The sequence below is a fragment of the Neopelma chrysocephalum genome, unplaced genomic scaffold, assembly GCF_003984885.1.
Source record: "Neopelma chrysocephalum unplaced genomic scaffold, ASM398488v2 Primary Assembly neopelma1_97, whole genome shotgun sequence".
Lineage (NCBI taxonomy): Eukaryota > Metazoa > Chordata > Aves > Passeriformes > Pipridae > Neopelma > Neopelma chrysocephalum.
The window spans coordinates 3,525,375-3,543,234 of NW_020897760.1; the positions used below are offsets into that span (position 1 = coordinate 3,525,375).

The following is a 17,860-nucleotide window of genomic DNA, read 5'->3' on the forward strand; positions in this document are numbered from 1 at the left end:
GATGCTGTGTTTGGTTATGGTCACACAGTTTAAGAGAGAAGAAGGAACAAAACCCCAGACAAACATCTATGTGAAGTTACTCAACATTAACTGCAAGAGCATTGTGTCAGCTCATGCATGAAAGTTTTCTGAAGGCTTCCTCTGAAGCACCTGGTATGAGGTACTGCCTCAGGCAGGAAGGTGCTCCTGATAGATGCAGCCACAGGTTTGGTCTTTTACAGCAGCATCTGTGTGCTGTCCTGCATTCTGTCTCCGTCACCATCCCCCATCCCTTGATAAATTATGCCTTTACACATTTTAGTACTGGATAGGTATTAGCATATCTGAATTTGATTTCTTCCTCTTTTATGTGCACACTGTTTACCTTCCTTTGAGAATGTGCTTAAATCCAACATAAAAACTGGTACTTAGAAACAAGTAAGGCCCCCACCTCTCTCTTCCTCTCAGTATAGTTTCATTCTGTAAATAGATCTGGGCTCTGCTGAAAACAAGAAGTTCTTCCTGTAAGGATATGCAAAACATTGGCATTGAAATAAGCCTTGGTATGAAAACAGCCGTTACCCAGTTTAGCACCCTGCGACTGATTTTCACAAGGAAGTACTAAATATCTGTATTTTTCGGGCAACTCTTTCCAGAGCCCAGTGAGAATCAGAACAAAGAAACTCTCTTACCTGTCCACAACTTCTTGGTCAGGGCTGAAAGCCCTGTTTTGCTTAGGATAGCTTTTTTAAGCATGAGTTTATCCGATGCATTATCTGCTTCCTTGCTCTCCCCCACTGCATTTTACAGTTCTATCTGTGCCTGCTTGATTGCATCAGCATAAAGATACCGATGTCTCCAGGATGCAGCTTTACATGTGCTACTGGCATTGCTAATGTTGAGATCACTGATACTGCTTGAAGTCACAAGGGGTTTTTTTATAAGAAGATCATTGTCACACGGCTCTGCAAAGCCATAGCCAGCACATAATGTATTGACACAAAATAAGATAAAAAAGCCTCACCACACATGCAACAGCAGCAGCCTGCTGCACTTCATCTCAAATGCAGCCAGTAGGCTAGAAAACACAGCACTGACTGGCTTCTTCTCAGGCAAACGAAATACTCAGGCAGATGGAGATCCTAAACACCAAGGATCAAACAGATCAGAAATCTGGACATAAGCACCTAGATTGCCAGCAGTAGCACCAAGGTAAACAACACGTGTTTGTCTGGTTTTTTTCTTTAAAAAACCCAAAATATAAATATGTATCAGATATGTAATACAAGCAGCATTTATTTTTCCAGTCAGAAGTGGACATTTTGAGCAGTTGTAATCCAGTAACCTTCCAGGCTACTGCTCTTCTTTCCCACTGTATCAGGCTGCACCCATAGCCAGAAATGTGCAAATGCTGCTCTGCTAACTTTGTAAGCAGCTGTCACCTCTTTTCCTTTGTTTTACACATCCTTCTCCTACTTTTAGACAGCCCTCCCCTCTGGCTTCACACTCTGCTTCTGCCCATAACTGTTTGAAGGCAAGTTGTCTTTCATCAACTCTTTCCTTCCCAAACCCACACAACTGCCAGCAACGCTAAATTCAAAGTTGTGGAGTTCAGCAGAAGTAACAGAGCGTGGTTTTCCAATTAATTTCAGCATCTCAGTTGATTGACTTTTTAGCTGTAGCACAAACACAGGTCATCACTTAAAAGACCCTACCAGGGATTTTACTGCAAAACATGCTTTACAGTGAAGTTTGCCCTTCAGGCAACAGAAACCATGTTTTGACATCACACTTCTCTGCTTCTGTTAGGAATAGAAAGACTCTATATACAGTATCTTTTCTTGCTTTGGCGTCAGCGATTGTAGCTTTCCATGCCTTATGCTCATACTGCAGGCTTCTATTAACATGCTTTCCCTCTGCTATTATAAAACTGTAACAATTTGATATTTTAGAGCTGTGCCAAATTTTGTTGAAATTTGTTGCCAGTTTCTTAAATTAATAGTAACAAAGCATTTGCTCTGCCTCATTTCTAAATGAAATTAGACTACTTCTTGCCTTCCAATTGTATTGGAAAACAAAGTATTCCACAGCTGCTTACAAAAGGCATCTGCATTTTAAGTGATTTAATAATCTTATGTTTCTCTTTACTCTGCATGAAAAAGCCTTGTAAATCAGTCTGCTGCACTTCATTATCTGAAAGTGCTTGCCATCCTTGTCAGAATTTCTTGCACAAACTACTTTTTACAATAGTGATGTGCACATTATATTTTGTGTGTTGTCAAAGATCCACAAGGAATTTAATGTGTCAAGAGAAAACATGGTCATTTAATATTTGCTTTTTGAGGCAAGACTGCCTTGTGTCTTATTGAAAAGCTACAAAAGTCTTCAATCTTAGGTGACCATTAAAAGGCAAGGGCCTCAATACACAAAACTTTCAGATACTGTTCAGATCTGTTCTGCCTGCACCTTGTATTTAGTTTGCCTTTGCTAAACTTGAGTAGCATTTTTAGTGTGAGGTTTAATGCTTGAATATTTGTTTCTATGGCAAATTCTGAAATGCTGTTAAATGGGATCAGCCGGAAACAGGTCCTCACCAGAGTCCACAGGGACTGTCTTGACTACAGGAAATCCAAGTCCACACACTCCCCACACTGTTTGATGCCAGAAACTGTATAGTGTTATTAATAAACAAAGCTCCTATAACCTAGCAACATATTTACTCTTAAGATGAATACTGACACATCCAATACTTACTGCAGCTGGAAGTGTTTATTGTAGCACATTTACAGTGTGTAAGCATTCAGACAGAACATATTCAGTGTCCTCCCCAACATTATACATTGTCACACACAGCTCCAGCAACGTTGCTCACAAATGCAAGTTATCAAAAATATGTTTCCCTTCGGTTTTCTGTTCTGCTCCTAGAGTGAATAGACTATAGAAAATAAGCCATCAATTAAATATTATCACAATCAACAAAGTATATAAAGTAAGTTGTCAAAACTGAACTTTTATAAGAGCTAATGTTTCAGCCGGCCATTGACAGTAGCAGGTTGTTGATAGGAAACATCCAGTTTCTAAAGTGTGGAGGAATATGACTCTCAGAGACATATCTTCTGTGTATTTACCTTAGTTTACACTTCATGTTTACAGACTTGTAAACCAGAGGAAGATTTCAAAGTAAAAAAATAGATAATTTGAAAGGTCCACACACTGTAAAGTCAAAGGCTGTCACTGATCCTACCGAGTGCTGGATACAGGAGAACATCTACATTTCTCCACTCTACTCACCCCTCAAATTCCAGTTCAGCCTGGCATATCCCTGGCCTCTCTGAGAAGAGACTGCCACTCACATCAGGTGGTACTTCTGTTTAAGGAAATATTGATTTTATGCTTTCAGCTATATTTGAATGGTTTGTGTATCAACTCACTGTAATGACTCCAGAAAAAAATTACACCAAATTTCATAGTTTTTATTTTTACTATGAGTGCAAATAAACAAAAAATTCTGAGGGCTATAGAGTGAGCTTTCATTCATTCAGTAACAGGTCAACCATGGACAGATAATGGCAGCAGTACTGAGGGTTAGGTTGGTGTTCAAAGCTGCAGTTGTCCAACACTAGTTCTAGTTAATAGTTGAAAGTTACTACATTTCTGGTCTACCCTTATAACCTAGCCAAGACTCTGAACACAGACAGCTTTTTGATGCCCTTTGCATTCTAGCACAATTTAACTGAGAAAACAAATAGAATAAAGCTAATAAAAACAAACACCCAAACCCCCTGAATTAGCAGTGAGTGTCTAATCAAAAAGTCTGTAAGTTTAGCATAAGCTTCTGGCACAGGCTTACACTGTTTCTCAAGAAAAGCAAATTCAGGCTTTAGATATAAGGTTTTCCACCAGATCTGTTGTCCAGTTCTTCCAATGTGTGCTACTTTAATGCCTCTGTGATAAACTCCCACAATCCATTAAATATGTTCACTACAACCTGTACAAGAGAGGGGAGGAAAGTTATTTGCATCAAAATAATAGTCTCATTGTACAAGGAGCCTTAAAAATGCAACTGAACTATTTAATTAGAAATTTGACATACATCAGTAAGAAACTGCTATGAACCACTATAAAACATTTTGACCATGAGAATACTCTTTTAGATGCCTGATCCCCACTGCACAGTCAGTGGGAAAATTATTACATCCCCACCCTGTCCTGCCTCATATTGGCTTTCTTGCCTGTTTAACTGAGAGGTGTGTGCAGAAAAGGAAATATTAACATGTCCATGCCCTTTACCCAGGAGCAAGATACCCTGCTCTGCTTCATCCCACACTTTTATCTCCAGTAAGGCACTGGGTCAGAACAGGGGTTGGCTCACAGCAGGCTCTATCATCTCCCTGCTCCAAGATATGTCCCCATCTCCTCCCCCTCATAAATATATTCTATCTGGCACATAACAATACAGTCCACCAGAAAAGCCCAATACCAAGGAATTGAAAACACCTTTGATCTTTTTAATCAAGTGGCAAATATTTTTCAGCTCCCCCACTAAAAGCCCTTCAGCAAGCAAGACTCAGAGCTGCTGCCTGCATGGTTAAATATAAACCACATATCCTGCAATCAGTATTCCTGAAGAAACAAAACTTCAAATAACTGAAGCATTTGTTCTCCATAGTGAAAGTTAGGCAATGTTTTCCAAGTGCATGCTGTCTTAAAACTTTTACAAGCGGATTTTGTCCCCAGGTTTCAGGCCTGTTACCATTTAAGTTAGGAGACCTTACTGCACGAGGTGTCACTAAAAGTGGATAAGAAAACACTGAATGAGTTCTGTAAGTCCTGCCTGTTGCAGTGAGTACAAGAACTGTTAATGCTTGCACATTACACATATGGGCTTCCCGAGTTACTGTATATATTATCTAACTTTCTGTACCATTTTACACATGTTAAGTGATTCTTAATTTGGAATTTCCCTCACCTCTTCTAAGGAATTTGTTGGCTGCTGACATTTTGCTGAAGCTCCATTCTAGAGCACTAGAAATAGTCTGAGATTTTTGTGTTCTGTTTTTTTCCCCTCCACCCCCAAAATTGAAGGACTCTTCATAAACTTTATACCAGGGACATTTAGCAGTGTGTCACTTTTGCATATAACTTAATATATAATTTTAATATAGATACATACCATTACAACAACAGAAGAGAGATGGAGAACTCTCCTCCTCTAACCTGTACCTGCCAGAGTTTGGTAAGTCTTTGCACTGTGATATAAATCTCCGAAGTTCTGTCTCTGGAAAGCCATCTTGCTGGTAGTGCTAAAAATTGATATTTAGTTAAACCTTTAAAAAGGCTAAAATGTACAGTAACCCAAATTCTCCCTGGACCAGTTTTCAGACATTGCTCAAGTCTGAAATTAGAAGATTCACAGAACCTAATGTGAAAATACTGCTCTTCAGTAGATATTTAATCGGTAGATTATTGGAGCAGGAAAACAAACAGACTTTGTAAGAAGGATGAAGTAGAGAGGGATTAAAAACCCTCCTGTCATCCCTCTACACCCTCAAAAGTAGTCATTATGTTTATTCTTTAGTCTGGCATGCATGGTAATTTAAAATATTGAGGGATATGAGAGTCTTGATAGCACCAGTTTTGCACTGTTACTCCAAATGAATAGTCTATGCTTACCTTGACTGTTTCATACGTATCTGTAATGAGTGCAATGAAGAGACTCAACACCATATAGATGAACAGACTGATGAAGGAGTAGAGGTAGATCCTGCTGAATAACCAAACTAAGAAACTTTTCTGCTGCATTTTTGCAAAGGTGGCAAACATGTCATCTCCATTGATCAATGAGAAAAGGCATTCAGAAACTGTGTTCAGAGAGCGAAACTAGAGAGGAGAGAAGACAAGAATATTTGTCACTGCTTTATTTGGATACAAAGACTGTACATAACATGAAGATACACAGCTGGTAACTGGCTGCCTTGGATCTCTTCCTACACCCAGGGTATGACAAAGTGCAAACGGTAAAACATTTGATGAATGAGTAAAGTTTGTCACCTCCTATACATATACACATTCAATTCAGACAAGCCAAATTCTTTTTTAAAAGAGATAAGCATAATGTTTCCAAAGGTTTAGTCTGACAAGAGTGTTCTGCAAAATGAAAATAATTTCTCAAAATATCAGCATATGATTGGGAGTCACGGCAGCTTCCACTTCTGACTCAGAGCTTTCATAACTCGGGGAAAGTCTGATTGACTCGTGGAAGTCAGACTCCTCAAACACAGCAGCATCATGTTGAAGACGCACTATTTTTATATTAAGGGAAGTCTTGACATGGAAACTTAGAAAACAACAGTAGTAACCTCTCATTCTGTTATTCAAGTTGTCTTTTTTCATGTAAGTACATTACCTTCACATGGTATGGTCCCAGTACAATCCATCCACAGAAACAATAGCCCAGATAGATCATAGCAGCACAACAGCAGAACCTCATTACATTGGGTAGTGCTGCTCGCAGGGTTAGGATGAGAAGCTGCACAAAGCAATACAAAAGTAAGAATTTAACCAGACACTATTTCCACTCCCCTTATAGCAACAAACAGAATAAATACCAACAGTACGAAGATCCCAGGAGATCCTTACATTATACTTCTGAAAGAAACCTAGGTAGCGAATGACTCCAAGCCATACAAGCATAGTGGATGTTCCTAGGAGTATGCTACAGACATCATAACTTGTCAGACTCTAAAAACACCAAGAGAACAAACAAAGAAAAAAATAAGAAAGAAAAAAAATTCATTATTATAAAGACAGGTTCTAAATTGTGACTCATTTCTACAAAGATTTGTTAAGAAACACTTTTTCCTTAGCAAACTCTCTCACTGGAAATTAGTTTGAGGCAGTATGCATTGGAGAGAGGTTTCACCAAAGAACAAGGGCCCTTTCAAGGGTAACTCATTTCACATGCCTTCACACAGGGCTGTTTGTAAAACAGACTCTGACAAGTTGGGCTTCATTTGCAAGGCCAAGAGCGCAGATGCACTGCAGGTGCAGAGACACCCCCTCTGTACCTGGCCCACCAAGATCTGTAGAGTGGCACTGCAAACATTTTTATGCTGCTTCCAGGCCTGCAGCAACTGCTCCTAGAATCTGCATCCACAGATTTCCCAGAGCAGCTTAGGAATCTCTCCACTGCATCCCAATGGACAGCACAGACATGAATTTAGAACCACAGACCAAAGAAAGTTCTTCCAGTACATAGGAAAAGCTGTTCAAAAAATGTAGCATGACTTGTCAGCATTGCTCAGATAAATACTAAGGAGGATCTTTTTAGGTAGCTGGGAACTATGAGGTGTAGAAAGCTATCAAAGAGAAGACTAATTAGCTCCTAATTAATTCTAACCAGAACTTCATTTATATTTTATTGGCACTTCACTGTTTTTTTCCACCTATACATACTGGCCTGTTTTCCTCCAAGTTAGCATATATCCTGTTCCTGAACTTCAACTCTACTCTGAAATGGATCATGACAGCTTACTTGAGTAAGAAGTTTTTATTATTTTCAGTTTTTATTCTCCTAAGAATAAAATATAGATAATAGATATTACAGATAGATATTGGCAATAGATATTGGCTAATCTTTTCTATTAACATAATTTATTTAGAACTTGGCTACTTTAATGTGAACTTGTTATTCATCCACTTTCATACAGTTACATGGAACAAGATCTTGTTATTGTGGTCCACAAGGTTTGCAAAATGAAGTGAAATGTACCTGTAGAGAAGAGTTTTAGTAAAATACTCTCTTAGAAAAGAAACATACATAAACAGATGTATTTCAAATATAAGATCAGAATCCCAAATGCCAGACCTTTTTCCAATCTTGTTCTCTTCTTTGCTTCTCCCAAAGCAAGATCTCTTATCTTAGCCAACTTCCTCATAGCTTCTTTCTATTCTTAAGAACTGAGTTATAGTTCCTAAGGTAAGATAGGACAATTTGTACAGGGTGTTTATGATAGTCAAGCTGTCAGCAGATGGATTTCAGACCCATCCTTTCATCACTACTGTCCAAAGTTCATTATGTTGCAATGTCACACTTCAAAGCCTTCTACAGATTTTGTGAAGAACAACATTATCTGAATATCAGAGTGTTTCAGGGTAGCATATAGTTTTTCTTCCCTAATTCTTGCTGCACATCGTATGCTTTTACAAGTTTTGCTTTTTTTCTATATCAAGTTTATTTTAGAAACTGAAGGCCTAGAACCTGGCTGTGGCTGACTGTTAAGAACATGCTGGAAATCAGAAGCTGGGAAAGCAGCAAAGTGATCTTTGAGGAGAGAGACTCTGTGCTAGTTAAACACTTGTTAAACAGGAATCAAAAAGTTAAATGCTAAATTTGAAAAAATCCATCAAATGAGCAAATATAAGAGTTCTTAAATGAAGAAGAGGGGAAGTCAACAGTCCTAAACTTTCAGATATGAAGTTCATTTTATTCCTCAGAGTCACAAGGAACAAAGATCATTAGAACTATTATATTTAGTGATATTTGTAGGTTTTATATCTTGCTACTAGAAACAACACATGTCAGTTACAATAGAGGAGAAGAAAGAGTTCTAAAATTTCATGCCACTCAGACTCAAGTATAGCCAGACTAAAGTCTTCTGAGAGATTTAAACCTAGGTGGGACAGAAGCAGTTTTGCTTTCACCTGACAGTGTAAAAAGCTTACCTTGGCTTGTATCTCCATCTTTAGAGTTGATCCAACAATAGTTAAGATGTCACTAACCATAATAAGGATGTACCATCCATTGACAAATTCCATTTGATCACTGAAAGACACTTCTTTCTTATAATAATATAGGAAAAAGCTTACAAATTCCTAGGGCAAAGGAGGAAAGAAAACAGTTAATCAGATTTACATAAGACAAGACTTTCCAAGGAAGGAGTTATACCCACCCTTTGAAGCCGAATTCCTTTAATCACTGATCGTGTGCAAAGGATCAATGAGGCCAGACAAGTCAATATGACAAAAGCATCGAATATCATCATGTAATGAGTGTTCTTCTGTACTGCAAGAACAAAATTGCAGATAATTATAGTCAGATGCATTTCATTTTGTTGACCATCTTGAGTATTGAAGTAAGAATCAAATTTTGATGTTAACTATGTTTATGGAATTAAGAAAAAGCTTAGCATTTTCCCCACAAAAGTTTGTAGGACATATTTTCATGAGAGACACGAGTACATCTGCACTACAGATACCACTTCAGTAAATTTAGGAAGGTCGATATACCAGAGTGTCAGTCCTTCTTACAACCCTGCAGAATTAGAGGTGAGAGTTGATCATTTTACAAGCACTGGAATGGCCTTTGGAGTAACAGAATTAAAAAAAAAAAAAAGAGAAAAAGAAAAAGAAAAGAAAAAAAGAAAAAACCAAACCAAAATAACCAAACCCAAAACCTAGGAACTTTACAGTATGTATCTTCTTCTCTTTCACACTAGTATTTGACTGTCAGATAGGTTTCTTTTCCTAGAGCAGTGCAGATAATTTGTACTGCTGCTCAGTTAGCCAAGATCAACCTCAAGCTAGACATTTCTCCATCTCTTCTGTTACTAAAACTCACATTTGTGATCATCTAAGGTCAAATTTTGCACCAAATCTACCACTAGACCTCTTTTTTTCTTTTTATACCTATCATACAGATGAAACTAGGTGAGACAGTATGAGGATTAGGTTTTTAATGGTAAAAGAATGATCACTTGAGAAAAAAATCTAACAACTTAATGCTAAATTTGCAAAAAGATGCAGCAATTCTACAAAATGGAATGCTGAAGTTGTCGTTGACTCCACGAAGCACACTTCTCAGAAAAAGCCCACCCACTTCTGGCTTGTTGTGCTGCTGCCATTTAAGTTGATTTTGCAGCATAGTCCAGAACAGCAACAACTCGTTATTGTCCAGTTGCGACCATTACCTTGCTATTTTTCCTTGGCTTTCAGAAAATAATACGGAGTACTCCCGGAGAGGGTTTTGAAGAGTGTTGGAGAGGCAAACCTCGGACCCCTCGGGGAAGGGGAATCAGCGAGCGCTCCCGCCATCGCCACCTGCGGGGCACTCCCGGCATGGCAGCGAGCACGCGGTGCAGGATCGAGCGGAGCTCGCGTTCGTGGGTGGGTTTTGTGCTCTGTGATGCACTTCAGTAAATGCCCCCCAAATTAATTCCAATCTGGATCTTTAAAAAAACCCCACCAACCCTCCTTTTGCACTTCCAGCTCTTCATTCCCTAACATAGGCACAGCAACGGGGAAAGCAGCAAAAGTAGAAAAAAAGAACCTGGTACATCCTATTGCATACTTCAGAAAAAAAAAAATTAAAAATAAGCAGAATTTAGAGTCCCGGAAAGCTTCTGACTATCAAAGAGATTATTTTCGCTAATGAAAAGGATCTCATATGATGTTTTGACCAGACCAAATAGCTGCCAACAAAGGCAGCTCACTCTTGTGAGTCACTATATAGGTAATTTAACCATCTCAAATACATGGCAAATGACATTTAAACAACAGTTAGAAGTGGTTTTAGCCATTTCATTCCAGCAAGCCTTAACAACAGTGCTTCAGTATCTTTCCTGGTGCTAAGTCCTGAAATAAGAGTAAATCAGTTTCAACTTTCAACCACTATCATGTGTCCTGTTGCCTGGAGCTAGAACAGTTCACAGCCCTGCCTTAAGAAATGAGCAGTGTAAGTTCAGTAGCCAAAGCCAGAAGGATGCACAGTGAGGCGTGGAAAAATTTTGGTTGGACATTATCAATGGTGCAAGCTTTGAGAACTGCTAAGAAAAGTAATGGTGTGGCTGGGTTCCCAGGATTTCAGATCAGAGGTTGAAGAACAATTCCTTAGAAAATCAGGATTTACAGTTCACATATTAGAGATTGTATATCAATGGTGCCTTATCTTTTAATAAAGAAGAAGTTGACAAGCATTGTGCTGGTGAGGCAAAATTTCAACATGAAAATTTGAACACATTTATGTCACTTACTTGATCCAGAAACATGCCAGTCTTTACATTCCCTGATCGCTATGTCGTTGTCGAGACTTATTTTAATTCTTCCACTATGTGCTTTATTATCAAACACTATCTGTATTTAAAAAAAAAAGAACCAAAACCAAAAACAAACAAAAAAGGTGCATGTCTTTATAAAGTTAAACCATTATATATGTAGCCCATTGTAGCCCATAGCCAAGCTTGCATAATGATTCAGAATAATTCTCCGAGGGGAGAAGTTACAAAACTTGTTTAAGCTTAAGGTAATTCCCATTTCTTCAAATAAATGCTGTCAAAGTGAAAGACAAATCTGATGAACCATGTATTTGCCACAAATTGGCTGATCAATTAGCTACTAAGTGAAATTCTTTTAAACTGCATTCTCATTCCTCCTCTATGATCTGAAAACAACCTTTTCCAGAATCATCTCTCTAAAGAAAAGAGATTTATGCTTTCATTATACTTCAGATGGATTAGAACACAGGAGGCTGTAAGCCAAGCAAGTGCTTCAGGACCACTGACCCAGTGGTGCCCAACACTCTTCAGAAAATATCTGTGCTGACTGTGTACAGTAAACCAGCAAGATCAAGTTCTTGTTTTGAACAGAAAGACACATGGCAGGCTTCCACATACCCTCAAAGTGAAATCGTAACAATCAGGGAGCTCGTGGTGCCGAACGGTCTGGAGGTTGATTGCCTTCAGATTGAACGTGAGCTGCACGGTCACCAGTCTGCAACACATTCAGATTAGCTTTTCACAGGGAAAATGCACCAACACCCCAACACAGGAAGTGCTCATTCCTCCTCACCTGTGGAAATCCAGAGTGAAATTCAAATTGTGCTTTCCCACTGTTGTGTTGTCTAACGGTGTCATTGGCTCAATGTACAAGCAGTCTGGAATGGATAAGGACTCACAACAATATCTCATGGGTTATCATGTTCTTTAACCATAATCTGCCTGTCCCACGCCCGAGGCTGTAATGAGCTGTTGGCTATACCAGACAAGATAGCATGCTTGAGTGAGGAGGCATTTGAGAAGCTAGCTGACAAATACACGGGCTTCCCTGAACACCAGCCAAGTTAATCATGAATTCACAGGGAAGGCGCCTGAAATTAGTCCCAAATACTTTTATTAGATGGCCATTGGTGCTAATGACTCATCACTTTTTTGTGGCGTTAGACATAAAAGACTGCTACCTCGGAGGTGAGGGCTAAAGGTTACACAGTACTTTTCTTACCGGTTTTGGCTGGTAGTAAGTTCAATACAGATCATGTGATAAGACTATACAGTACTGTAATTTTTTAAAAAGAATTTATCACAAATGTAGGGTCCCTTCTCCCAAAGAATCGATAGAATAGATTAGGTTCATCACCAGTCACAATCTCTGGGTCTATATCAAAGGTGTCATTTCCAGGACAGATGATTCCTCGCTTGTAGAACTGCTGACAAATGGCCAGAGCTGTCTCCTCTGCTCCCCTCTTCTCATAAGCATGATTTCCAACAGAGATGTTGGGCAGCTGTAAGTACTAAAGTTCAGAACAAACAAACAAATTTAAATGGCACCAAAACTGTTAGTCTCTGAGAAAAACAACACGAAACAAAACAAAGCAAACCCAGAAGTGCTTGGATCTTTGTCATAACTTGTCTCTTTTATTTAAAAGATCACCTAAGGAACTGTGAAACCTAAACCACACTACAGCTGAGTCCTTAAATACTTTAAGGTGTTTGACAAAAACAGTAAGTACAGGATTTAGATCTAAATACCTTTTTGCTTATTATATTTTTCTCTTTACAGTTCTTACTAGAAAGCACTGAATTCTGGATCAGATCCAAGGACTGCTTTTAATGCAGGATTAGTATACTGAGCTTTAAGGATGTCACCACAAGTACAATGCTCTGGCAACGACAGAATGATGCTAAATGATGCTTTAGTCTTAAGCAACTGGCACAGAAGTTCAATTCAAGAAAAGGTAGCCAGGCAGAGGGCATATATATATTGCAGCCACAATCCTCACCTGGTTTATTGCAAAGAATATCTGGTCATAGACATCTGTTTGTGTGTATACAGCATAGGTATCATCCATTCTGTCCATGTATCCTTTCAAGAAGAGGTGTTTGAACGCAATAGTGTTCTCTTCTTTGAAGGCAACCACCATTTGATTGCTCAATCCAAAAACCACCAGCTGAAAAAGACATTTATATTTCCTGTTCAAAGACAAAGTCGCTTCTGGATTAACGTATGAGTCCTGTACTACGAACAGCCACTCTTGTCATGCTGGTAGACATGGCAGTTACATGCAGGCTGCTCCATTTCACAGCTGGTCAAAAGAAAGTTTGACTTTAAGGAAACAGTGGGTTTCAAGAATGCTCCTTTAATATGTTTACCAGCATGTGAGCCAAGGACTCTCATTTTTACAAAGAAAAGGATGCGATCTCAAATTCAAGCTCCCTATATACTGTTACACTTGTTTTGTTAGTTCAGCCTGGTGTCAATTGAATTGCCTTGGGAAATATCTTTGTTCCTCAGCCAAAAAGCAGGAGGAGACTTAACAAGACCCCACTTTAAAGTACTTACTCCAGCGCACAAAAGGCAAATGGAGAATAATTCAGAAAAACAAACATCTCTCCAAGTTTCAGTGAAAAGTGCTTTGAGAGTAGCTGATCAAAACTATGCTTGTAACAGGATAACCTCTGAAGCTGGTAAAAAAAATGTAATACAACTGTTCCTGAAAAGTTAGCAAAACCCCCTGCTAGCTATTACCCAAGCTGGAAAAGGTTTCTAGAAGTATAATGTATTGTTTCTGGGAGCTCACAATTCTCTTGACTGTTGTTTCAAATCTCGTGTCAGGTGTATTGTGAAGAAACTCATCAGAGATAAGTCTGAATCAGTAGTCTACAGATTAGTTTTATGGCCATGATGCAAACTGGTTATGTAGGTTTTGATAAGGGTAATTCAGTTACAGAGATACTGAAATGTTCTGTGAGCAAGCTCAGTGCTGGGCACCAGCAAATCAACAGTACTAAGATTGAATTACCTATAGGCAGATTTTCTCTGAAAAGACTAGCACTATTTTCTTTCTTATTTGAGTTCTTCCATCATCAAATTTTATTTTTAGTTGCAAAATCGGAGATATGAGAATCAGAGAATGATGATACATTTCAAACTGAAGCAATAAGGGACAGAAACATGCTGCTACATGTACAGCAGAAGACCTCTAATTTTTGCAGTTTGTCCCATAATTCATGCAACCATGGAAAATATTCTTCTCTATATGTGTATTTTCATAGGACTGACACCACCATAAAGGTAAATCGCATGTGGGCAACTCTGCAGGATCATCATCTGAGGCATTAGAAAGGTTTTATGAAAGACTTTCTTCCTCCTTAACCACAGAACTTTGAGACAAACAATTGTGTTTTGGGCAGCAGATAAATGTGTTATATGAAATCTATGGTTCAAGACTGGGTGAGAAAGAGTGGTGAAGAATTTCTGAGGATATTTCAATGCAAGAGTTTGGGGGGAAAACGGGAATGAAAAAAAAGTAAAGTAAAAAGTCAAGTTGAGCCCTTAAACATGGTTTGTTTCATCTCCACTCTTAGGAAAGCTATTTTTTTCAGTCACTAGTTTTAGGAGAAAATTATGCCACCTAAGATCTAAACGAGATATATGCAAAGAAGATAGTTTTGCAGTCTAATCTTTCCCTTTCTCTGCACCACACCATGAACAGCATGTCACCTGCACTCATTTGACTTCGCATGTGCTAAGAAGATTCCCTGCTTCCATAGGTACTCACCTGAACTGTAACCATTACTATTTTGAGTAACTGAATCCCAAGTTTCCAAGGCTTTCTGCCCCGGGCCCAGAATTTCTCACATGGGTTCATGAAGAAAAATTTTAACTTCCTTCTAAGCTGGTCTTCCAAAAGTCCCTCCTGTGATATTGATGGTTGCCGTTTGTAGCTGCAAACATTTTCAGCATCATGAGAACCGCAGCTGCTCACGACCACTTCAGGATTTTCCATTTCTGAAATGAAAAGCAGTCCATGTCAGTTGAAAAACATGCAAGGATGGATATAGTAGTACCAGATTGGTCTGCGTTAACAACCTGGACTCCAAAGATGTTTATTTTCTGTGAAAGGCACTTGCACATTACACTAAATTTCAGACTTTTCTCATATTATTGCACATGTTCTGCAGAACCCACAGAAAAGTTTGGACAAATTCTTAAATTTGCAGATAGGCTGTCAGGACACTTATTTAATAATGGAATTTCTGTCCATTTGGAATTACAGAGTCACTTGCTGAGAAGTTCTTCCTCTCTCACTTGACAAAACAGCATATATGCAAGACATCCTGACTCATTTCCTTCTGCATCCAGGAGAACACCAAAAGCCTCTCATGAACATTCACTCTTCTGGAAAACTTATCTACTGTTGTAGCTACTATTTTCCCTCACATCTACAAGCCTATGTCCAATCCTTGAAAGAAATGGAATTTTCAAGACACACTGCAGTTTTCTTAGATGTTAGTATTAGCATTGTTCACTTTTGGAAATGGAGATGCAGAATGACAAATTGCAATTCGGATAAATTTCCAGAGAGCGCTGACTTGTTATTTAGCAAGATTATGTCTATTTCTTTGTCTATAAAAGACCCAATGCAAACCAACAGCAACCATGAAGCAGACAGAAAGACAAAGAGGTAATTGTATTCAAGCATCGTGATTAACAGAAGAGGCTCTCATTTTAGTTGAGTATGAGGGGGAAAGATTGGATGAGAACTTTATAAACATGGTTTGAGACATCACTCTCTGTAGTATTGAGCATGCTTAGATTTTGATCTGTTACTAAATTCACTGAGTCCCGAACATTTTATAAATGCTTTATAAAGTACCTAAGAGATAGCCAGGAATATTTCTTTCAGATAAAAGGTTGTTGACACTAAAAACAGAGGAGACAGCCTAGGCTGTGAATAAATTAAAGATGTGCCTTATTAGACAAATTGTTTTTTATTTGCATAAGAATAGTTTTTCTGACTCAAACAAAAAATCCTTGCCAAGACTGATTTTTGAAAATGCCTCAGTCACATCCAGTCTCCTCCACAGCCCCTGCACACACCAAACCGGTATGATTCAAGACCTTCAATTTCCCCAGCTGTCAGAGAAGGCAAGAAGAGTTTTCAATCAGCAGTTTAACACTAAGAATAGGCCCATACAGTGGCTTAAAAAAGTTCAGCTACTGTTTTAGCAGATATTCATTGTCCTGCGGGATACAATACAGTATGCTGTATTGTATTCCACTCATCTTTCTCACAGCTGATCCAGCATTCCTAAAGTTAACCCCTGCTCTGATACTACAATAGTCCTGTGCTGGATTGCAAACAAACAAACAAACAAACAAACAAAAACCAAACTCGAAAAAACTAAACCCGCTTCTGGCCCTCACAGTGGGGTGGAGGCGCCGCTCCAGACAGGCACAGCTCCCAGGCCGTGTTCCTCCACAACCCGCGTCAGGGGCTCCGCAGCCGGGGTGGTCACAGCCGAGGCTGTCAGGGCAGCCCGTGCCAGGACCTTCCCCTTCCCCTTCCCGGCCGCTGCAGGCGGCTCACAGCACACCGCTCTCAGCCCGGCTGCCGCAGCCTCGCGGGTGGCGCAGAGGACGGACGCGGAGCCGCCGCTGCCTCCCCGGCATCGCCCGCATCCCCACGGCGGGCCAGGTCGGAGCGCGGCAGCCCCTGCCCCTCCCGGGCTCGGCGCCCATGTACCGTGGCACCCCAAACCCAAAAGCTGGGGGCCGAGAGCGCACCCCCCCACGCCTCACCCTGTTCAAGGCTCCAGCCGTACCTGCCACCCGGGCCCCGGGGGTGCTGCCGCCGCGCTGGGACCGTGAGCGCGGTGTCCGCAGCCCGGTGTCCGCACCCTCCCGGCCAGCGCGGCTCCGCTTGGATGGACGGAGGGGCCGCGGCCTCCGCCAGCCCGCCCCAGCCTCTGTGCGGGGCTGTGCGGGGCTGTACCGGGCTGTGGGGGGCTGGGCTGTGCTGTGCTGTGCTGTGCACACCGGCACACGCGGCGCCTGTCACCTTCGGCTGCGCATCTCCCTCCTGCCGCACGTGACGGGCGCCTCTCAGCGCTATAACACACACTTTCTCTATAGGATGGTAGTGCCGACTCCAGATTTATTGACCTAGGCTTCTGCACCAGGGAAAATGAAGTTAATGTTCATGTTATAAATAGCTGTGTCCCACCCATCACAAAAAACAAACCAAAACAAAATAAACGAATAAAAACCATTTCAGGTCACAGAACCGTAGTTATGAAGGGCAGCTAGTGGTACAGTGAACTGAGTGGAATGGCTGACATGCCTAAGTCATTCCACTTATACACAATTAAGCTATTAAAGTTATTAACTGGACTTCAAAGAAAACGGTCTCCTGCCCTGGGTCTGGGCCAGTCCCATTGCACTGCGGAAATGATCCCTCTGGCATTGTTGCCTGACAAGAGGATAACCGTGTCCAGTCTTCAGCTGCTTAATTCGTGCTGCTTGTACCCCTGTAGGCACTAGTACTAAAGAGGAGGTAAAATAAGGCCAAGCCCCAAAGAGGGAGAACAGAAGCATTTTAACAGAGAGAAATTTCTGGCTGTACAGACTGAAACAGAAGACAGCAAGGAACCCTGCCAACCATGAGAAGGGTGGATGGACCTCGGAGTGGCATCAGAAACCAGAACTGGGTGCTGCACACAGAGAGGAAGACACTCGGGGGCTCCTGTGTTTTACATTGCAGCAGAGCAAACTAAGTTATTCCTATGTATCAAAAATACAAAAGATGCAGAATATAAATCTTCATATT

At 40.3% G+C, this 17,860-nt stretch overlaps 1 protein-coding gene across 2 annotated transcripts; it reads right to left on the bottom strand.

The window, feature by feature from the left end:
- Positions 1 to 3,134: 3,134 nt before the first annotated feature.
- Positions 3,135 to 17,442, bottom strand: MCOLN3 (mucolipin 3). 2 transcript variants are annotated; one of them, XR_003536015.1, is made up of 14 exons: positions 16,857 to 17,442; positions 14,810 to 15,039; positions 13,031 to 13,198; positions 12,388 to 12,541; positions 11,824 to 11,908; positions 11,649 to 11,745; positions 11,010 to 11,109; positions 8,931 to 9,043; positions 8,704 to 8,853; positions 6,588 to 6,720; positions 6,386 to 6,508; positions 5,653 to 5,859; positions 5,153 to 5,282; positions 3,135 to 3,967 (listed from the first exon to the last, which is right to left on the bottom strand). XR_003536015.1 is itself a non-coding variant. In XM_027694259.1 (14 exons), the coding sequence occupies exons 2-14, from the start codon at positions 15,035 to 15,037 to the stop codon at positions 3,948 to 3,950; spliced, it is 1,677 nt and encodes a 558-aa protein (XP_027550060.1). In that variant the 5' UTR covers positions 15,038 to 15,039; positions 16,857 to 17,435; the 3' UTR covers positions 3,135 to 3,947. The 2 variants fall into 2 exon arrangements, 1 of the variants encoding a protein (XP_027550060.1); XM_027694259.1 differs by having other exon boundaries at positions 6,619 to 6,720; positions 16,857 to 17,435.
- Positions 17,443 to 17,860: the final 418 nt, after the last annotated feature.

Excerpts from the sequence above, each read along its gene's own strand:
- MCOLN3 (XM_027694259.1), bottom strand. The coding sequence starts at position 15,037 with ATGGAAAATCCTGAAGTGGTCGTGAGCAGCTGCGGTTCTCATGATGCT. Across the intron at positions 11,909-12,387 it reads AGACCCAGAGATTGTGACTG|ACTGCTTGTACATTGAGCCA; the intron begins GTGATGAACCTA and ends TATCCATTCCAG. Across the intron at positions 8,854-8,930 it reads AAGGAATTCGGCTTCAAAGG|GAATTTGTAAGCTTTTTCCT; the intron begins GTGGGTATAACT and ends CCTTTGCCCTAG.